This window comes from Antedon bifida, chromosome 4 (assembly GCF_963402885.1).
Source record: "Antedon bifida chromosome 4, ecAntBifi1.1, whole genome shotgun sequence".
NCBI classification, from domain to species: domain Eukaryota; kingdom Metazoa; phylum Echinodermata; class Crinoidea; order Comatulida; family Antedonidae; genus Antedon; species Antedon bifida.
The window spans coordinates 14,156,195-14,180,555 of record NC_136229.1 but is presented as its reverse complement, the minus strand read 5'-3'; the positions used below and the strand labels follow the sequence as shown (position 1 = coordinate 14,180,555).

At 35.4% G+C, this 24,361-nt stretch overlaps 1 protein-coding gene and 1 pseudogene across 7 annotated transcripts in view; one reads left to right on the top strand and one right to left on the bottom strand.

Moving 5' to 3' along the window:
* LOC144840145 (regulating synaptic membrane exocytosis protein 2-like) overlaps positions 1 to 24,361 on the bottom strand; it is a 161,929-nt gene that overhangs the window by 98,181 nt on the left and 39,387 nt on the right. For all 7 annotated transcript variants that reach the window (XM_078695830.1, XM_078695835.1, XM_078695837.1 and 4 more), the window contains one exon: positions 6,696 to 7,947. In XM_078695830.1, coding sequence (XP_078551956.1) covers positions 6,696 to 7,947 — 1,252 coding nt within the window. The remainder of the gene's footprint in view (positions 1 to 6,695; positions 7,948 to 24,361) is intronic.
* LOC144841072 (large ribosomal subunit protein eL13 pseudogene) lies at positions 15,695 to 16,064 on the top strand (annotated as a pseudogene).

Below are 24,361 nucleotides of genomic sequence, written 5' to 3'. Positions count from 1 at the left end.
CTCGGACGAGTTCGAATTTGAGGGGAAAAGGTCATAGGTCAAGGTCACAACTAACAAAAAACTATTTTACTGCCTAGAGACCACAGTTTTTATCCGATTCTCACCAAACTTAGCCACAATGACCAATGACACATCATATAATTCTGGTTAAATTTTGAAGGGTCAGGGTCAAAGATCAAGGTCCACAAAAAACTAAAAAAAAAGAAATAAAAAAATAATAAAAAAAAAAAAAACCTCAGTGGGACTTGAACCAGCGATCTCAACTGTGAGAGGCCGGATACATAACCATTACACCACACTGTCATCCACAACTTTGTAGTGTGCAGTTAACATATTTACACTTAGAACTAATAAAAAAAAATGTAAAAAAAAAATATTCAGGGGGTATTTTATGTAGGGGAATTTTACAGTAGGCGGAGGTTTGTACTCTCGGAGTACCCTCTAGTTAAATATATTTTTGTTTTTTACAGTAGGCCAGACTATATTTACACAAAAATAATTGATATAATATTATAAATCATTAAAGAACAATGATTAAAACTGTTACGTCAAAATCCATGAGGGAAAAATAATATTAATATTTGCAGTGATTATAATTATTAGCATTTATCATCGGGGATTGATAGTCGCTTGTGTTTTCCAGCGTTTTTCTGTTTTCTAGTGAGATACAGTACCAGCCCATCTAGGGGTGTCATTTAACTAAATTAAGTAACACTTTTATTATTGTTCAGTGTTTTTAAAACATTATTACAAAGAATTCATATTACGTTTCTGTATTATAACAATTTTCATTCACGGACAAATGTCAATTTCAAGGACTTTCAGGAATTTAAGAACACATACGAACCCTGAATAGTACTTTTTTTCACATACCTCTCTTGCCTCGCACTTTGTGCCTGCTAAATCAATCTTTTTTTATTGACCTCAAATTCATTCATTCATACACAATGATCGTGCATTATCCAAAAATTGTGGGTGGAATACAACTAGTTTTTAGTAGGCGTGGTATTAGAGTAAGTACCCTTGGCCTAAAAGTTATTTTTAGATTTCGATCACTTCTATGACAAGCAATTGCTCTACCAACATGAACAGGTATGCATAAGCACCCTCGTCTACGTCTAGGGGGACAATTATTATTAGAAAGCCACATTCGATTATTAATTTAAGATCACAAACTATGTTTAATGTAAAAATAATACTATATGGTCCTATTGCGATAACTTTTTTCGTCTTTAAACGGTTAAAAATGTGAAAAATAACTTGATTCTAATAATTATAGCGGCCCGCTATAAATCCCAAAATGCATTGCGCGCGGATTGATATTTTTGTTTTTCTTCTGTAATTCACCCACTTTTCGATCGATCGTCAAGCCAAAACAAATGGAAGACTCCTAACTTTTCAGCTAAAATACCGGGTTTGCCCCAATTTGTATCAACAGAGTCTGGCAAAAATAGAAAGACAACTAATGCAGTAACTATACAACGTCGGGGAACTTGCTGGGTACAAGATTGAAAGAACATCAAAAAGAAACAAAAAAAGTTCAACATCAAAGAGAACTTACTCGCAAAGATTCACAGTTAGAAATGAGCAAATCAGCCATTGCAGATCATGTGATCCAAGACAACCATGTTATAGAGTGGGACCAATCCAAGATCATAGACAGGGCAGAGGATGTAAACACCAGATGCACCAGGAGGCAATATGGATCAGACGAAGAGGGGAGAAAACCATGAACCAAGACGAGGGCGCCCATTTCCTGAGTCACATATATGACTCTATTGTTAGGTGAACGCCACCTAACGGTGAGCGATTTGCTTAACAATATAGTTGTCACTCTGAAGAAAGTGCTCGTGAAATGAGCACTGAAACTGTCAGTCAGGTCAGTTACTGTTATGGATTGAGACTACTGTCTATTCATACAGGCACATTCTGTTCCTAACAACAAAGAAGCTCAAGTATTTCTTACCAACCAGAGTAAGGAGATATAGAAAATTATCTCTAACCTTGCTGTATAAGAAAATCCGGCAATAGAAACAAGTGCTCTTACATTGGACAAAATTGAGAAATGAAGATTCATTTCGATCCAAAGAAGTTCATCGTTCGAGAGGGGTTCAAGTTCTAGTCGAATATGAAGCGTAAACCCGGTGAACATGTGAATGAATTGGCAGCTAGGATACGGCAAAAGGCCGCAACATGTGATTTTATGAATATCACAGATCCACTAGATGAAGCACTGCGCACAAATTTCATGTGTAGTGTGAACAATGAGGCAGTCTTGAAAGCCTTGTTCAAAATAAAGGATGATGAATTATCATTTACAAAAGCCATCCAAGTAGCAGCAGAAGTCGAAGATGCAGCAAAATATGCAAAGGAAACCATTTACGGATCTTTACCAAATACAACAGTGAATAAAGTTCAACCTACTACCAAAACCAAACCTGAGGTGAAGAAAAATCATCCTACAGATGCGGTTCCAAACAGCACATGGCTAATGTATGTAAACATCAAAATACAGCTTGTAACTTCTGTCACAAAACTGGTCATTTGGAAGCTGTATGTCAACTAAAGAAGAAGCAAATGACCAAAATAATAATTAGTCATCCTATAAAGCAGGTTACCATTTAGCAAATTTATAGCAATGTGTACATTGACAGTAAATTGTACAAATTTGAAATTGACACAGTTGCAGGTGACAATTTCATGTCTAAAGAAGTTTGGTCAGAACTAGGAAAACCAGAATTGTCTAAACTGGATGCTAAATACCTATCAGCTTCAGGTCACAGCCTTCCAGTCATCGGTATGTTTTCTACGTTAGTAAATTCAACTAACAAATCATAAACGATTAGATTCGTGGTTGCTGATATCCCTAGACTAAATCTTCTTTGTAGAGAGACTATCTACAAACTAGCAATATCTGTTGGTGCGTTATTTGAGATGGACGCAAACACTAATAATCGTTCAGTACAAGCAGTGCATGGTGATATCTTACTATTAATGTTGCACTTCAAAACACTTATGTGAGGAGTTTCCTGATCTTTTTAGAAGCAGAATTGGGTTGCTTGAAAGATGTGGTATGTAAAATTCAAAGAGAATTCGAAGCCAGTGTTCTGTAAGGCTCGTCCAGTTCCATTTGCAATCCAAGAGGACCTTATTCAAGCCTACAAAGATGGAATTAAGAAAGGAGTGTGGAAACCAGTTAAATTCAATGAATATGGCACACCAGTGGTACCAATACGTAAAGGTACTACATTACGAGTTTGTGGAGATTATGCTGCCACCGTAAATGCACAATTGGAAGACCACCAACATCCCATACCTTTACCAGAAGACCTCATGCGGAAATTATCTGGCGGTCATGGTTATACAAAGATTGACCTTGCTTATGCATACAACCAGATTCTATTAGCACCAGAAAGTCAAAGGTGACTAGCACTGAATACGCACCAAGGAGTTCTTCTTCAGACTCGACTACTCTTTGGTATCAAGAGTGCACCACGATATTTTTAGAGCATCATGGAACAACTGATAGGTGACCTTCCAGGTGTTGCTGTTTATCTTGATGATATCCTAGTCGGCGGACATAACACTGAGGAACATTTACATAATCTAAGACAACTTCTGCAACGCTTGCTGGAGAATGGTCTAAGATGCAGAAGGGAAAAATGTGAATTCGCACAGGAAAAAATTGAATACTTAGGACATACATTATCAAACCAAGGTGTTGCTAAAGGTTGCAAAGTGGAAGCAGTACTTCAAATGTCGCCACCGACAGACATCGCAAAATTGAGAGCATTCATGGGGAAAGTACAGTTCTAATGGAAAATTTATCTACAGTTGCAAATCCCTTGAACAGACCAACAAGAAAGGACACACCATGGAAATTATCACTTTCCATTAGAATTGCTTGTGATGCTTCTGAAGCTGGCATGGGAGTAGTGTTGTTTCATCGTACAGATGGTACTGAAAGAAAATACTAAATGACAGCCAACGCAGGTATGCACAGATTCAAAAGAAAGCACTTTCTATTATATTTGCCTTGAACAAGTTCCACCAGTTCATTCTAGTTACGGATCACAAACCTGATATCACTTTTTAGACCTACTACACAAACACCAGCATTGGCAGAAAATCATCTAGCCAGGTGGGCTTTACTACTGAACCAGTACGACTATACGATGGATCATGGGAATGCACATGCATTAAGCCACCAATGACTCCAGATAAAGAGTTTGACAGTCATCAAGAGAATGATGCAGAAGCTGATATAGTCTGTATAATCAAGACAACCTCCAATTGAATACCAATGCTAAACTGTTGCAGGAGGAGACCAATAAGGAACTGGTACTGACAACAGTGATGAGGTACTCCAGAGAAGGATGCCCTCCACTTGAGTTAACCATTGCAAATTCGAGTGAAGGGTACAAAGTTCAGGACTTCAAGAAACTGAAAGATTCACTGACCGTTACAAATAGATGCCTTCTGTACGCCAACCGAGTAGTGATACCTTTCAAGCTACGTTCACATGTCTTGGAACTTTTACATATTGGACACTTTGGTATGCAGAGAATGAAACAGTTAGCATGTACTGCTGTTTACTGGCCAAAGATTGATGCCGACATAGAGGATACTTGTCACAAGTGTACCTCATGTGCAGAACACCAGAACCAACCTAACAAAGCACCAATACACCCTTGGATACTGCCAGAGAAACCATGGAGTCGAATACATATTGATACATGCGATCAAATTCATGGGATCCAACTGGTTAGTGACAGTGGATGATTATTCGAAGTATCCATGTATTCATGCAACTAGATCGACCTCAACTAGTGCTACAAAAAGTTATTGGAAGAAGATTGTGCACATGCATTTCGGATACCCACATACACTGGTATCTGACAACACAACTACGTTCATGTCGGATGAATTTCAACGCTGGTGCATAGGAAGAGGTACCTGACAGGAGCAACTAACAGAGCCGCGGAGAGACTGGTACAAACCTTCAAACAAGCTTTGAGAAAATCTAATCATCCTCCAGACGTTGCACTGAAGGAATTTCTCATACAATATCGATGTACCCCTTTATCAACAGGATTTTCACCAAGCGAACTACTGAATGCAAGACAAATACGTACCAGAATGGACACTTTGTTACCTTCTCCTGCTCATATTGCACAAGATAAACAAAATGTGAAGTCAGTGGCCCTAGAATATAAAGTGGAAGACCCTTGTTATGCATTGTACTGTGGACCAAGGAGAGACAGAGACCCCAGATGGATACCTGCCGTAGTCATGAAAAGACTAGGACATCGTGAATGAAAAGTTGTACCTACAGGTCCAATGTGGACACATCTAACAACTACAACTCCATATTATGAAATACACTTTTTATATGAATTGATATCTACATTTCATCAGCTTTCATAATAAATTATAATCATCAAGGTCAGCTTTAATTCTGAAGAGCTGTGCGATATTCAAATATACGCTGATGGTGAAATTTTACGACCTACGTTATTCAAATTATAATGGAAGTTTTTGTCATAAACATATCATATCATTCATTTTTGGGTAAAAATTGCAATCTCATAAACTACTTGTCGTAGAATGCAAAATCATACATTAAATAAAGTTTTTTACCGTGATGACGTCATCAAAATGAAAATTCTGGCAACTCATGAGAAAGATAATTAATTGAGCAAGTGCATACTGAAATTTGAGTGAAAATCTCAAAGCTCAAATAACGGAGATGCACTCTGTTGAATGTGATAAACATACAAAAAAAGGTAAAAAACCCTAATTTTAAAATTCAAGTGGCCATTTGATGATGTCACAACATTCTGAAGAGTTATTTTTATTTTTTACCATTTTCAGCAATTAATGTGCGCATTTTGTCATTTTTAACATGCTCGTATAGCGTTACTTTAAGTCGGAATGGACTCAAACTTGGTGAATGTAATAAGGATAGTGAATAGAATGCGATTTGTACAAAAATATGTATATTTTTTTACGCCTTTTAAGTATCGCTCGCAAAAACAATTTTTTATCGTGATTAGTGATCACGCTGAAAAGCTGATTATGGCTAAGTTTCATTATGACAAAGATATTATGAAAATTTAAAAACCATTGAGATTTAAGTTTTTCAGATAATCGTTACACAAAATCTCTACAGTAAGAAATACAAAAGAAAAATAAAGATTTATACAATAACAATAGGTGGTCATTTTATTCTAAATGATCACCTAATAATCTTTATGACACAGCTATATGTTAACTCAATTATTGGGTTTTAAAGGTTTCTTGATCTTGGAACATTGTCATTTTAATAATGTTAGCATTTAGACTGTGAATTGTATTATCACAATGGTGGTATTGCTGCTCGAGTACAATTAAGCAAAAAGTAATTAATTAAGAAAAGATAAATAACCCTTTGTATGAACAGTAGACATGATCTGATTTATACTACTACTGTTTTTAAAATATAGCATAATATCTACAACCTGGGTTCTTACCTATTTAACTACCTATATTTCATGCCATTTGTATAAAATCTATATTTCATATTTTTGCCATTGTTTTTTCTACAATAATTCCAGACTTGTAATGTTTGTTTTTTATATACACCAGAAAAATATTTTCTAAATCTGTACATATTTCTTTTATTTGATATAAATGTTAATAATGATTAATCATACCTTTTTCACTAACACTCTCACTTTCAACGTCATCACAGCTGGTACATTCTGGAGTTGAACGTATTTCCTCCTCTGAACTACTTGGGGATGAATTCTGTCGTTTACGAGTACCTTTAGTTTTCTTATGTGGCTTCGGGGGTGGTGGTCTAACATGTTCACTTTGGTCAGAACTTAGTGAGTCATTGCGTATCATAGATTCTTTTTGTTTATTGCTGGAACGTTTAAATGCTGAACTTGGATCTAAATGCTGCTTGGGTATATTATCGTTACTGCGTTCTTGTGTTTCCGTATTTGTAATATCTATAACAGGATCGGGAGATGATAGTAATCTATTTGGATTTACTCTATAACTTCCACCATCACCTTCTAAGGGAACCATAGGTTGGTGACGCTCTCCATACTTTTTGCGATCAGGAGCAGGTGATCTTAAAATGCCACTGGGTGTTCGTTCATGAGGTGGGTGTCCTTTTTCTGAGTGAAGAGCAGGGCAATGACGTTCTCCACGATGAGACCCAGGACGTCCCCTTTCTTCGCCTCTGTCATTAATTTGCATTATATTTCCAGAACCATCAGAATATTCCCGATGCCTATGCTCTCTATGCCCTCGTGGTCGTTGGTTTTGATAGTGCAACTGTTCAGGAAACTGATCCTCTTGAAATCTTTCGCGAAAGTTTTCTCGAAAATATTCATCTTGATCTGAATGCCTACGAGGTTCCGGATATGTCATTCTGTCAGTGTGACATTCAAAATTGTCACCACTATGCTTGTTTCCATGCTTTTCTTTATCTTGAAATTGTTCCTTATTCGCAAGATAAAGCTCATGATCCAAATAAAGTTCTTTATCTGGATAATCTTCACAATCTAAATGTGAAACATCTCCTGCTGAATCATAGCGACGATCACCAGGTTTACCTTGTAAGCTTCGATTTTCATGCCGAGAACTATGTTGTATATCATCATCATTTGACATAGAATATTGACGGTGAATATGAGTTAGCACAGATCCTGTTCGTGTTACAACTGGGTGGTTTTCCTGGTTAAACGGAATGTTTTCTTTATCAGAAGAGGTGGCCCCATTATCTTGAAGTCTTTGTTTTTTCTCTTGAGAAGGAAGACCCTCTTGAAGAGGTTTTGAAGTCACACCAATAGATTTTTCTAATGCTGGCGTTTTGGTTGGCGGAGTTTGAAACCATTGACCAGTTTTAGTTAGCAACGTCTGCTTCTTACGACAAATGTTACAAACCCATAGCACCTGCAAAATAAAACACACTACCGTAAACCTAAAAATAAAAAGAAGTGTGTAGAGAGGAAATATTACAATTATCAGAATGTACATGATACAATGATATTTACAGATGCTACACAGTCATAACATACATACATGCAATATGATTCACATTTTACTTTGGCTAGAAGAGGTCTACACAATACACGAAGTAGATGAAATATTTGTAATTACCTAATAATATTACTGCATTACTGTGTAAAGTAATATTATTACTGTTACTGTAAATTTGAACGCAACTAGGCAGGCTTATTTACATAAGGAGGCCTAGCTAGCCATATATTATACTGGTTTTTGTATTTGAGAATCGTATTTTGTTCTCGGGAATATATTTCCCTCAGCTTGCGCTTTGGGAAAAATATATTCCATTGAGCAAAATATCATTCCCTTGGGGATGTCAAATCTTATATTTCACCTCAAAGCAGGCAATATTTGTATATATAATATATATTGTAACATGTTATCTGTCTTGTGGGTTCGGCGTCGATGTAATTCTGATGACGATAATCAATACAGATGATTCAAAGGAACACACTACGATCTGCTAATGGTTCGTTTCTCTTTAATTATCCTTTCAACTTCAATAGAGTACACAAAGACAATGTATTGCCTACCTAAGATTCAATTGAGATGAGGTATTTCCAAGTTTGAGCCAATTCAGTACCCATCTCTACCCACCAGTCTCATAAGAGGATTGTTCCATAAATAAGAAAGGGTGTAGAAGTCTTACATACAGTAGCCGGGTATCAAATTTCAATACAATATATATTACATATTTAAATAACGTAATTGGTTGACATTATATCACATGACTACCGCTGCTAGGATCGTAATTGTTATAGATCCTTGATCAGTGTTATTTTAGTGTATTTTCTGTGCATGGTGTATGATTATGGTTTGTTAGAAACACAGTTTAGAGAAAATAAGAGGCCAAAAGATAGCTAGCCTAGCCTATCCACACGACGTCCTAGCCTGGCCCTAGCTAGCTAGTGTAGTAGTAGAGTGTTACTTCAATGCAAGTTGCGAGTTGCGAGTCAGAAAATGCGAGTTGCGAGTCGGAAAATGCGAGTTGCGAGTCGGAAAATGCGAGTTGCGAGTCGGAAAATGCGAGTTGCGAGTCGGAAAATGCGAGTTGCGAGTCGAAAAATGCGAGTTGCGAGTCAGAAAATGCGAGTTACGAGTCAGAAAATGCGAGTTACGAGTCGAAAAATGCGAGTTGCGAGTCGAAAAATGCGAGTTGTGAGTCGAAAAATGCGAGTTGCGAGTCGAAAAATGCGAGTTACGAGTCGAAAAATGCGAGTTGCGGGTCGGAAAATGCGAGTTGCGGGTCGAAAAATGCGAGTTGCGGGTCGGAAAATGCGAGTTGCGGGTCGGAAAATGAGGCCAGTCCTACCTTAACAAAATAAAGTGGGTTGTATTATGGATGTTAGAACCAAATTGTTTTTGGAAATTCCTCGAGCATGTGATATGATGACATAATTAATAATTAAATTTGATCTGCATTTTTGCTCACATATGTGCGACCAGTCTGACATGATGCAACCCACCCAGGTAATGTAGACTCTGTACATAGGATGATCACCAAAATTAACCTTTTGTGGCATATATGACATTAAATTATTGTCTTAACTTACAATATTGTTTTATTATTCACTTTAGCATTGTTTGTTTCTGAATGCTCAACTTGTTTTATTTTAGTCTACAGTTCTAGGCTAAGCACTAGAGGTACACTTGATTAGACTCATTCGGTGAAGAGCCACTGTTTCTCAGGTAAAAACTCCACCAGATGAGTATAGGCCAAGAGCCCGTAACATATGATTTTACCCCATACGACCCAGTTCCGTTCTGCACCTGTTTTTATTTCGACTTCCTTTTGACTCCAAACTTGTTAAGTAACTTATTGTGAATACCACAGCTAGTAGAAGTGTGCGAGGACATAACAAAAAAAAACAAAAACTGACAAAATATCAGGTTGGAAAGGTCATGTCAGCCCCCTTTATCCAGGAACTAAATGTTGTCAAAACATAGTGGTACGGTATGTGAGTAAATAAGAAAAAAAAACTGACAAAATATTAGGTCTGAAATGTCATGTCAGACTACCTAAAAGTGACCCCTTCATGTTAATTTCAACCCACGTCATCCATACCAAATTGGTAAACACATAGTACTGTAGTATACTGTAGTATGTATCACTACCAAAAAGAAAGTCACAGTCACTCAATGTCTTCAAAGGGTTAGGTAAAACCTAACTTTTAACATAACGATCATGACTAAATAGTTGACCACATTCAAATATTTGAACATTGTCACTGCACTGCATTGTAGAACACAAGAAAAGAAAAGCTAGCATGAACTAAACAAACTTTCTTATTCCTTATCCCTGTATGGGATTGTAGGCATTACAGTAGTTACAGTAATTTTTACCACCTCGGCCCTACTACAAGATAATGCTGATAGTACAGTGCTGTACACAGTTAATGCACTAATTTAAAGATAATTTCATAAAATACTAGATATTAAAGCATGCTGAAAGAAAAAAAAATGTATTCCCTGATACAAGGACCATCTTCCACCCTCCGCATTCCGGTTAGTGATAGATTTACCCTCTTAAGTAATATTTTAAGATCATGAAAGTTTAAATTTGTATCCCTGACATAATTGTACTGTAAATCCCTTAAAAAAGAATTGTTTTCTAGACAATATTAAATTCTAAAACCTTTCATAAAAATAGAATGTACAGAATTAAAAACAATATATACAGAGTATATATATATATATTTTTTCATTTATTACTTCAGAAAAAAACAAAACAAAAGTAAGAGTTCAAAATCCAAAAGATTAAAAAGCGAAATGAATCACTCAAGTGGCTCACCAAAATGGTAAATGAGAAGGGTTATCCAATTATAATTGATAAATAGTATTTGTTTTGTAACTGCCAGATTTATTTTTTGTAACTCGCAGATTTTTTTCTAGCTCGCAGATTTTTTTTTAACTCGCAGATTTTTTTTAACTTGCAGATTTTTTTTTTAACTCGCAGATTTTTTTCTAACTCGCAGATTTTTTTTTAACTCGCAGATTTTTTTCTAACTCGCAGATTTTTTTCTAACTCGCAGATTTTTTTCTAACTCGCAGATTTTTTTTTAACTCGCAGATTTTTTTTAACTCGCAGATTTTTTTTTAACTCGCAGATTTTTTTTTTAACTCGCAGATTTTTTTCCAACTCGCAGATTTTTTTCTAACTCGCAGATTTTTTTAACTCGCAGACTTTTTTTACCTCGCAGATTTTTTTTTAAACTCGCAGATTTTTGTTTAACTCGCATATTTTTTTGAACTCGCAGATATTTTTTTAACTCTCATATTTTGTTAGTTTGAATGTTCATGTATAAGGAAATACTGGCATTTAGAGGTAATGTTGTATCAAATAATCTGATTTAAAGTTTACTACATTTAAACCATCTCAGGGGATGTATGGGTGGATCTTGGTTGGGAGGAGGAGCTGAGATGGGGAATTGGTGGTAGTTTTAAGAGATAATGGATATCAAAATTAATTTTTCTGTGAAGGATTAAGCCTGTGATTTCAATCACTGCAACCATGGTCTCCATGAAGCAATTAACTTCCACCCTGGGACAGGTATCTTTTACTAAAACAATTAATGACTTTTGATAAAGGTCCACATTGTAGATTTGTGTCTGATACCTACTAATAAATATAAGAAGTCTGACAGTTTAGCCCACCACATGATTTTTAATGCATTTTAATTTTATACTTTACTTTTAACTTTATTGTTTGTACAATTATTTTCACCTGTCATGGACACTTGTTGTGTGCTATATCAAATAAGGGACTCTGACTTAAAGTTGGTATGATGTCATCTATAATTTCTTCTTAAGATGGTGATGTCATTTAAGTTTCATCTAAAAACTTACTAACTATGCTCATCTCAAAGTTATGCGATGAGGTTATAATTGGCACCCCCATATACCCGTAAGATAATATAAATAAGGGTGCATTGTCCTCATTTAATCAGTCAGTTTAATCAATTCATAAGCAAGCAACACTGTGTTGATTCCAGTAGTTTCTAATGTATTCTGTGTATTCATTTATTTGAGGATCAAGTGTTTTTTTATATGCGACTCTAGACTACTGCATCTTTTCACTTGCAATACAAATTGTACAGTTTAATTTTACATTCTTAGTTTGTTATATTTTATCATCGAGTTGAACAACAACTAAAATACAACTTCACCTACTGTATCACACATTTCATCAAACAATACTGTATAAGTAATAATAATTCCTTCTCCTATGTAATTGTGGGCCCAGATTAATGATTATTTTTACCTAAATTCAACAATTTAATTGTAAATTTGAATTATTTTAGTTATAAGTTATATTTAACCAGTGATTTGAATGTACTGTATTTAAATCTGTACCCTGCTAAAGTTACTTTAAATAGTAACATATAATACATCTGACAGATGCCTACTGCACTGTGTGTGTACTTGAACATACCAAAGCATGTATTTGTGTTTATTCCGCATGTTGTTGTTGTCAACTCAGATATCTAAGTGAGAGAAAATTATTTGTGGAAAACAATATTCCATCTTCTTATGAATTTTTGAGGTTGAAAATTTACAGTTTTCTTTCCAAAATTATGAAAACTTGAAAAGCAAACAAAATGTTACATTGTATGTATTCCAGAATGTATTTTAATTGGAGAGAGGCACTATAATTCAACAGATTAATCAATTAGTCTTCTCTCTATGATTTGCTGATGGGTGTTACACATAATACTGTGTATATCTTCTCTTTTGTAATTATATGTGTCTATGGACAATTTGTCTGAAATAAAAGTTTAAAAAAAATGATTATAAACATAAAGAATTGACTATTATTGTAACAAAATTATATAGCTTTGAAAATTTGACCATTATCTGTAGGTATGGTATGTGTTTCCTTGCCCTATTTATGGGATCTGCTTTTTAAATCATGCCTGTTTATAATCATCATTAACCATCTTGCCTTCTTGACTAAATACTGTAAACAATACTAACTGTACAATTAATGTGAGTTTTTCTTACCAATCTATTATTATTTTCTCATTTAAGAAGGCAAAAGTTTAAATAATAACTTTAATCTACTATATTTACAATTATATTATTTCAAAATATAAAGTAACATTATTTTTTTGTGTTGAAATACAAAATAAGTTCATTTCAACAATTCTTAAACATCCATGTTAAATAAAACAATCACTAGTCTGTAATTGTTAAACAGGTGCTTAAACCGGTCATATATGAAAAAAACACTCTAATAATACCCTTAATAAATCATTAAAAACTAAATTTAAATTGTAATTTATTTACTGATTGTTTGGTTCCTGTATCTGTACAGTATATAATTGTTTTTTAATGATACAACCTCCTTGAAAAATGAATTTTAGTGAACAAGTTTTTGCATTTTCCAACCCGCAACTCGCATTTTCCGACCCGCAACTCGCATTTTCCGACCCGCAACTCGCACTTTCCGACTCGCAACTCGCATTTTCCGACTCGCAACTCGCATATTCCGACCCGCAACTCGCATTTTCCGACCCGCAACTCGCATTTTCCGACCCGCTACTCGCATTTTCCGACTCGCAACTCGCACTTTCCGACTCGCAACTCGCACTTTCCGACTCGCAACTCGCACTTTCCGACTCGCAACTCGCATTTTCCGACCCGCAACTCGCATTTTCCGACTCGCAACTCGCATTTTTCTACTTGCAACTCGCAACTCGCACAAAAGAAACCCTCGGACTGAGAGGGGTAGCAGCATACTACTCTAGGCTAATAAGGCTGGGTGTCTAATAATGGCAGTCAAACCGACAATTATAAACAGATATTTGCTAGAAAACCATACAAAACAGGTGAGAACAGCAATAGGCTAGGCCTACATATAACTCTTCGTTAATAGTAGTGCTTAGGCCCCTGTTGAGAAAAAAGAGTTAATGGTATTTCTAGGTCTAGGCTAGTAGTAGTATTATTACTATTTAGTGGACAATGCAGCTTGTTGGCCTAGTTAGGATAAACAAAACCAATTCAATTCAACAACATTTATTTCATCAATGGCTCAGTATAACCTAACAAATAGTATAATAGATTTGATATAAAGAAACCATAATAGGATCATTACTAGAAGATAAAATCTTGTCACGTAAGTACGGTGGTCCACAACTGTCACGCACACTATAACACAGAATCACACAATTAAAGAAGGAATTACACAATTAAAGAAGAAATCGCACAATTAAAGAAGAAATCGCATATAAACAAAAGAAAGCATGAAAATATAAAACGAAATGCACAAATAAAGAAGAAACGCGCAATTAAAGAGCTAAGCACAATTAAAGAAGTCCGTAACAAATTCGAAAGCTCCTCGCACAATTAAAGAAGTCCGCAACCGGAAGCTCCTCGCACAATTAAAGAAGTCTGCAACAAATTCGAAAGTACCTCTCGCACAATTAAAGTACAGTAGTCCGTATGGAACGCCATCGCTGCCTCCGGCAGCAAACTTTAATTCTATTCGGCTCTTTTACCATTACGTTCGGCTCTTTTAGCATTCGGCGCATTTCTATTCAACTCATTTACCATTACGTTCGGCTCTTTCAGCATTCGGCGCATTTCTATTTGCCCCATTTACCATTACGTTCGGCTCTTTCAGCATTCGGCTCTTTTTTATTCGGCCCATTTACCATTACGTTCGGCTCTTTTTAATTCGGCCCTTTTTTATTTGGCTCTTTCTGCATTACGTTCGGATCTTTTTGATTTGGCCCTTTTTTATACGGCGCAATTAAATTCTAACCTTTTACATGGGGTCAAATGGAAGAAAATCAACGGTTGGAAATGAGTCTATGAAAGTCCCCCTCCCGAGCCCCAGAAAATTGTTGAAAAAATAAATGCTTACACACCTGTTTAATAGGCTAGAGCAACTGTTTCCATCACATTTAATAACAAATTTTACGTAATGTAAATTGGCGTAAATTTAAATAAATCCTTCCTAAATACTGTACGGATCTTTTTCAACAAACTAATAATAAACTTTGATCGAAAAACACTTTAAAGGAAATGAACATTTGGTAATGCCGTCCTCCGAAAATGCCTCGATAGTGCTTGTTGTGTTGTGTTTTGGTGGTCTGTTAACCTCAGATATATACCCTACAGCCGGGTGATTAACTCAATGTAATTTAGTATACAATGATTGCAGTAATCGCCGTGCCTATATAACACAAATCAATATATACGCCACACACTTTTTTTCGGCCGTGTGTAGGCCTACATACAAGACATTTCATGTTTATTTTATGCCTATAAATAATTAAAGAACACCATGTTTCTTGTTTATTTTTATCGTTTATACTGCATACCATTATTATATAAAAAACCTTCATACGCGAGAAAAAAGTTCACGATATTACACTCCACTCAGGGGTGTAAATATACCACGCTAACGCTTGCACACACACGTACACACGGAGGGCCAAGGCAGTAATTAAAACTGAAATGGTAAATGGTGTATTTTTGGAGCGTGATGACGTCAGCATTCACACGAGGCGCGAGCTAGACAACGTGACGCTGCTGGTGGTAGTACTGTAGGAGTGCATGAGTTTTGAAAATAACTCAGTTGTGGGTATATTCCAAAGATTTTTAATCGCGTTTTCTTTTTAAATTTCTTTTTGGAATTTCTGTAGATCACAGAAGTCGAAACAAGTCTGTAGAAAGTCTGCAAGCCAATGCCTTAAGGAATATAGATCTAAATTGATCGTTTTCCCAAGGAAGGCTGGAGTTACCAAGAAGGGAGACAGTGAGGAGGCTGATCTGAAGATTGCCACACAACTTGATGGCCCAGTTATGCCCATAAAAGAAACTTTCACACGAGAGAAGCGACGTGCTGTCACCGAGGATGAGAAGAAACACAGCGTGTACCAATCACTAAGAATGGCAAGATCCAACGCAAAGCTGCACGGAATCAGGGCTAAACGTGCTAAAGCAAAGGCAGAAGCTGAGGCAGAGAAACAAACAAAGAAGAAGTAAACTCGTGTATTTTTTAAACTCTTGAATTCATAAATAGTAATTAAACTCTTTCTCTTTCACTATGTAGGCCTATTTACACAACTAATGCCAACCCTAGCTCTAGGCCTACTCTTCTTAATTAAAAAAAAGAGTCAGGTGCGTCGAGTCCACGTCTAGCGACGGCCGCGGGTGTGTTGCATCTTTTTTTTTTCTTTTTTTTTTGAGAATTAAGGGGGTGGCTAGCCACCCTATTCACTCCCCTAGATCTGCCATTGATATGCGTACCACACTATTTTTCAATTTCAATAAGCTTTTATTATTTCACAACAAAGCTTAGCTTTTAGTATTTTGTATTAAAAAGTAGATGAACATAACATACGAAATATAACACACTTCAGCCTTTTTTCTTCTTAGAAATTAATACTTAATTATGTAATTAAAGGATAATTTATTACAGTTGTTTTCCCACTAAGAATTAATTAATTAAGTCGTCGTGGGATGACATTAAGGTAAGGTAAGGTTTTCCCACTTTATATGATTTTACTGATTGGTACTTTATTTACCTCCGCCAAGGAGGTATATGTAATCGATCGCGTGTGTTTGTTTGTTTGTTTGTTAGCAGGATTACTCAAAAAGTAATTACAAGAACTTTACCAAAATGAATGTACAGATAGATATGTGGTCAAGGACCATTCCATTAAATTTTAGGACCATGGTCCCATTTCTGGCCACTTTTTAGTATACTTTTCAGACTTGCTAGTGTTAAAAAATAGGACAGAATTTTTCAAAAGCCGGCGAGCAGTCTTAAAGTAACAAGTAAACTGAAATTGCATTTTCTCGAAAACTACTTGTCCAAAAAACATTTTTTTACAAGAGGCAAGAGTGATTTGTAATTTCAAAACATAATTTGATTTAATGTGCACGTTTTTTGATGCGAGTAGTTCAAAAATTCACTCGTTTGATTTTCGCGTTGCTGCTGAAGCTATTGTTAATTGAAAGGCTTGTTACATAACCATTACACCAAACTCGCATACACATGCTTGTAGTGAAATTAGCCTAAATCACATACAGCATTAAGACACACACAAATATATATATTCCCGCCCCGGAGAAATCTTATGTAGGAGAATTTCACAGTAGGCGGAGGTATGCACTCTCTGGCTTTCTTGTTATTATTTTTACTTCTTTGTACTGTGTATAGCTGTGTAGGTTGAGGAGACACAAATGCAACACAAATCTACCATTACTCCTTTAGAAAAAACAGACTTAGGGACAAAAAATATAAATATTCTTACTAACTAATAGGCACGAGGTAAGTCTTGAATGGATGCTTTTGACTATGGAGAATATCTGATCTATGTATCCATGGTTTGACCAAAATCATTGGCACAGTAAAAGCATCACATATTGGATATGGTAATGTTTCGCTGCTAATTAATTTTTCAAAACCTAAAACTTTCAAAATGTTTTATATAAACCAAATATTCATTCAACTTAGATAATAATGAAACATTATTTGTTACAGAAATGGTCCCAGGCCTGGCTACAAAATGATTCTATCCAGCTTATTAGTACAGTAAAATACTATAGTGTTGTTTCTTTGATGGTGACATAAAGAATCGAAGGTTTCTACATTTACAGTACTGTACTGCATAAATCCAATATAAAAATTACTGAAAAACGGATCGGACAATGCTGTGGGTATATCAGCGACTGGCTGGTTTTCTCTCTCTCATTGGAGATGATATAATAAATAAGCAAAACTCTAAATAAAAACGAAAAATAATCAGCCAAGTTCAAAACTTTTGGAAAAACTAACTTTTCACATCAGGTATTAGGGCTATATTATATATTGTTTGGTAGATAGTTTTTAAAGCTGATTCAATATTCGAAATGTTATATTATGTTTGTAGTACTGGACATAAGTAACAGTTATTACTATAGTTGTATATACTATATTTGCTATAATATTTATAATTCATTACTGGTTGATTATATTTAATACAATTTGTAATAATTAAGATACTTTGTATATTTGACAACAGTCTTTTTTTTGGAAAATAAAAAAATACATCATATTATTCATTACCAGATAGTTAAATGTTATTGCACTATTGTGTGTGTGGTGATCCTCAGTATCTGAGACAAAAATATCATCCATGGTGATTTAAATACATTTTGGCCAATGTTTATAATGACAGTAACAATTACAACCAGGTTAGCTACTATTCTAAAGGGATTCATTTGTTATCTATATATAAATTTACGTAAGGGCAAAATTCGGTAAATCGCGTTATTTCTAGAATGTTTACTTGATGGTATAAAGTTGGTTCATACTTTCGGTACTGATTTTAACCACCTGATGTAACCCTGTTTACTAATTAAATTGAGTTTGATAATTAGTTATTGACAATTAAAACGAATTTAGGTTCAACGATTTGCCCCAAATAGGGGTGTTTTTAGATGGTGGTATACACTGTCTATTGAAAAAAAATTAATACAAGGATGCTTCGCATTTTCCTATCTCCTCCTACGATAGTTGTTTTTAATGGCTGAAAACCGGTTGAACAGCTCGAGTACAGCATCATAATGTTGAAGACAGGCCGATTTTCTTTAAAAAATTCTATTTTGATAGATTTAATATACGTTTATACAAATGTATTGATTTGCGATGAATGGAACATTCCAATCTCTGTTCCACAAGTGTCTATTTCCTCAGACGTCGTAAAGGCAAGTACTGTATACTCATAACAGAAATTCGATCCATTTTTTTTCCAATCTGTGCTGCAGAGGTTGGATATAAATTTGTTTTAAACGGATAATGAGCTAGCGTTTTCAGTTGCCATATATTATGTACAACTCTTTATTATTGCAGTTAAACCACCCACATCATCACCCTTCCCTCACTGGCATGAGTAGCGTTGTAAAGCCAGTAGAGGATAGGCCTATGGTGCATCACATGCCCTAAACGCAGAACAACTTTGGTGGGTAGGGTAGGAACCAACTTAAAATATGAATTGGCTCTAAGAAACAATTGAAAACCATTAGGCCTACTAATTAAGTTGAGTTAGATAATTTAATATTTATTGACGATTAAATCGAATTTATGATTTTCCCCGAATAGAGGTGGTTTTCACAAATTGTTTTACATTATATAAACATACACGTCGTAGTGATGTATCGTTACATGTACTGTACTATTTCAATCAACTAGGACGGTGATAGTTTCAACAAAGTATTACATCACAATGTTTTACTGTGTTTAGTGGTATATTATTTGTAAAACATGAAAACAATTAATATTTCGTTACTAAATTGATAAAGAATATATTTAAAAATTGTTCCTCTTTGCACCCATCCTCTTCCCCATCCCTCAACCCTAATGTTACATACAAAACACAAATTAAGTTTGTTTAAATTTGACTTAAACAATTGGTCTCATTTTGTGACAAGTTTCTCTTTCGGAAGTAATTCCCAGGGTGCTAATTTTAGTTGAGTACATAAATCAGTGTCTATTTATTCGTTCCTGTAAACGACATGTATTATTGTACGTACATTTGAAATCGCCAGTTTTTTAACGCTGAAATTATTATGTATTCGAGAACCATCTGTGGGCACGACCTAGATGGTACGTGAGCGAAGCGAGCGTACCATCTAGTGTTTTTAAATTTACACTAAAAACCAAAAACTGCAATTTTTCAGTTACAATAATTGATTCCGTAATAATTTTTTCTTGCACCGGTGTGGTACGAAAAAGCGGTGTTAAATCAATGCGTTAGAATAGGACAAGATGGCCAACCGAACTTTGTTTGTACCCAGCGCAGTCGGTAGGCAGGAAACGTGACGTCAGACTTTTTCTCCCTATGGTTAGCCTAGAGTGTTGAAAAAGTGCGAGGCAGCGAGGCATGCAGGATATTTGCGCAAGGTATCATATAGTTTACAATTTCAAAAAAGTGTGAGGCATATTTTAACATGCTACTATGCTATGCTATGATATTATATAAATCAATAGAAAATTTAGGGCCGCGAACATTTTGGGCTTTACAGTATGTTACATGATTGGATATAAAAATTGCGAGAGAATTTTGGAGCCATTTCCGAATATGTTGTGATACCAACCATATAGACGACCCAATATCGTCTAACATGCGACATACTAGGCCTAAAATCAAACTTTAGCTAATATGCTTAGTCTTAACCTAGAGGCCTATGTAGAAAATAATTTAATAAATTTTGATATAATAATAATTGGTGTATAAACTAGTCCTGTTTTAGTAGGCTAGGTAGTACGAAATATTTTCATTTTACTATAATAGGCCTAGACGTGTTTCTCCACACTGTTCGCGAATTACGCATATTCAATGTTCAATATTTTTGTTTCTATGGCGTGACTAGAGCAACAATAATAGAGTGGAATGCGTCAACTTTTAATGCATTTATTGGTGAAATACACATTTAATTTCAATATATTTGGTTAATTTGTCAATAAAAAAGCTGTTACTGTTCTGTATTCAAAGAATAAATCAGCATCACTACCTAGCCCAGATCTAGTCCTAAGGGCATCCCACTGACGCATTCCTAACGAAACCGTGTACAGTATCAACAGTAACATTTTATTTTTATTGACAGAGACGAAATATATTGAAATTGAACTTGAACCAAAAATGCGTTCAATATATGAATTCCACAGAGTTTTTAGCCAGTGTTGACAAAGTGCCAGGCAGCGTCTTTATAATAGGCTATAATTATCTAAATAGATACGTGTACACACTCAACGATTGTTTTGTTTTATTTCATTCAATTCATATTCTGTCAAGTTATTTAAGTTTACTTTTACAACAGTGCCCAAACTGTTCACAAGTTGTCTGTGGTTAGTTTTCATCTGTATGCGCCTTTTTTTTTATCCGACCGACAGTCTTCCGATAAACAATAATTGCTATAGCGACACAAATCTAATGACTGGAATGATTGCCATTTTGAGGGTGTTCAATTTACAATTAATTTAACATGTCCCTCGAACATAGCAGAGTGAAAGTATAATATTTTGTCACACCTCCGCGCATCGATTCGGTAGATCAGACCTGAGAGATGGAAAAGCCCTGTACTATTTAGTAGGTATAGAATTCAGCCTCCTATAGCACATGGTTTCAGTAACCACAACTGTCATCGAAAAATACAGAAAACTCAACATGCATGATGTGCAGTGGCGTATCCAGTGGGGGGGGGGGGGCCGGGGGCCTAGGACCCCGTCGGCACATCATCGCGGTCCGTCGGCAAACAAAGGTGCCAAGAAAAAAAATAAAGGTAGGCAAATAAGAATAAACTATTATTCTGACAATAATTGAACTGTAAACATAATTCTTTTGAGTGTTTGTTTATTTACATATCATTCCATTCAGATATACTATTTTCACGCTGCTGCTCTAGCCTGCTACGTCACAAGAGATGACGCAATCAGATATAAAGCTAGCAGCAGTTTTAGTACTGAGAGAGTGACATAAATGCGAAAATGCATACTCCACTATAATTTATAGGTCCAGCTGTTGCACCTAAAAAAAAACGTCTGGGAAAAGAGTCTATGAGTGCTCACGGTTTTGGATTCTTGCCCTTTGATTGGTTGACGCCAATCAACAGATTGTGGAAGAATTTCCACTTGTGCCAACTTGAAGTAGTCACGTTGTCTCTAGAGGGTGTCAGTTGCATGCATAAAGTTCACCTGTACAAGATCAAGGTCATCAGCCAATTGAAGTTGAACAAAATAAGGAAATACCGCTTTCAGACTTTGTTGTAGTTAATAGAAGAAAAAGGAAATCAACTGTAACACAGTCACTTGTTTCAAATGCACGATCATCTGTAATGGATATAAATAACTAAGAGAAAAGAAACGTTTAATTATAACTGTCTGACAGACAATTTAAGTATTTTTTGCTTTAAATTACATTTTTTCAGGTAAAGTAACTATTATGTGACAATAAAATGACACATTCAAAAACAAATTTGAAATAAAAAATATTTTTCAGAGGGACAATATATCTTTAAAACTGTTACGTCAATAAGCGAGCAGCGTTTTTTGTAAGAAATATTTCTTGTTTATTTTCATTACATCTAATCAAACACGTAAAAAAATGTGGTTAAAATATCTTATCATCTAGCACGTACGGCCGTACGCGCTAGATTGTTTACTCAAAGTCTTCGAACGGTCCGCCGGTGGCCTACCCTATTCAACCTTTGTAGTTGAGCCTCTCAGTATTTCATTTTTTAAAGATCCCTTCCCTGCAATTTTGGACGTTTTTTGGAAAATAATACATATATATCACTTTAAAAACATTAAACCATGTCATTCCTTGTCTTAAATGTACGTTTTATGGTAAATTATGATAAATAGTGAGAAACAATGCACTACCTAAGTAGCTCGCGGCGATCGACCTCTCGTGGACGGTCTTAGGCCTAGCCTAGCTAGGCTTAGTTTTGTAGGCCTAGCTGGTAAACATCGGTAACATACGAACATCGTACGCTAGCTATATACCTAGCCTGACGTTGTATAGTTGCTGCATTAATTGTCTTTCTATTTTTGCCAGACTCCGTTGATACAAATTGGGGAAAACCCGGTATTTTCGCTGAAAAGTTAGGAGTCTTCCATTTGTTTTGGCCTCACAATCGATCGAAAAGTGGGCGAATTACAGGTGAAAAACAAAAATATCAATCCACGCGCAATGCATTTTGGGATTTATAGCGGGCCGCTATAATTATTAGAATCGACTTATTTTTCACATTTTTAACCGTTTAAAGACGAAAAAAGTTATCGCAATAGGACCATATAGTATTATTTTTACATTAAATATAGTTTGTGATCTTAAATTAGATCTAAAAAACGTAGGGAAGGGGGCTTTAAACAAAATTGTGAATATTCCGTGAGGCTCAACTACAAAACTACCATTTTGTGATATGGTGTCATAGTAAGCCAATCAAAGCTGAGCTTTCCCGTGATCGGCATTGCTCACGGTTGAATTATATTGGATTCTGGCTGATTTGATTTGATTGCTGGATGCGAATCACCCGCAGCGGAATTTTTTATCTCGTGCGTGTACCGTAAAGTCACATGGTCTCTCTGATCGTTACTACACAAATTTAGAGCAATGAATTTGTCCGAATTCCGTTAAGTAAACAACTTTATATATTTTATAAACATTAACAAAATAACATATTTTATTGATATTTTCAATGGTGATATATAAAATAAATTACTAAAAAACTTAATTCTATGCAATTATTTTAACCAAAAATGGCGTAGTTAATACAATTGTCGACTGTGAGGCTGCAAATTGTTTTACTTCTTTCGTGGATAAAAACGATCATTTTCTGCGATGTTTTAGACCCTACATTATTTACTAGTAATAATTTGATTTGACGTTCTCTTCTCTTGAATGGCCCCCGTCAGTACACTTCCCGTTATTATTTGTTCATTTTTATGTCTTTCTATTTTGTTTTCAAATTAATATAATGGATCCTGTTATTCTATTGATTATATTATATATTTGGTCTGTTTCTAACCTTTTAGTTTCATCAGTTCTTCAGTTACATAATCACTTGTATTTTACCTATTACGTCATTGATACTACTCGTACATCATGATGGGGATTCATGGATACGGTTAGCCTTAATGGTGGTGGACTTATTTTTATGGGGAAATTGAATCAAGTTACATCACTTTGGGGTCATCATTTTGCAATGAAGATGATTACCTAAGAAATGTCATAAGCGTTTTTATTCCAATTCAAACATTATTTTTGCGATCAATCTTCTCATGGCGGCGCCACGCTTGTCGATCGCTGTGAGGAGAAATTTCATCATTGTTTTGAGCGAGGCAGCGCAGGCTGAGTACGGCCTAGGCCTAGCTAGCATTTTTTATTGGTTGCAATTTTATTTTAATGTTTTAATTACACCTAAACAAACAATATAAATAATAATCAGGGTTTGTAAATGTTTCAAAGAATACACAATTAGAAGTTTATCGTAACTATTTTATATTCATTTTTTCCATATTTTAAGCCTAGCTAGGCTAGGCCTGGCTAACCAACTAAGCCTAGGCTAAGCCTGACCAACTGTAAACAACATCGTTGGGAATTTCACAATTTTCGCGCGCCCTTTATTTTTCGCGATCGTTGTTCAATCGTGAAAATGAATGAAAATCGTGTAGTATGAACAGTATGAACAGTATGGCTGTTCAACGTATCTTTACTGCTATTTGTCTCTTTTTGTGTTTTGCATCAACTATTGGTGTTATTAAACCTTGTCTATCGAATTTAAGTAGGACCTGGAACCCACAGTT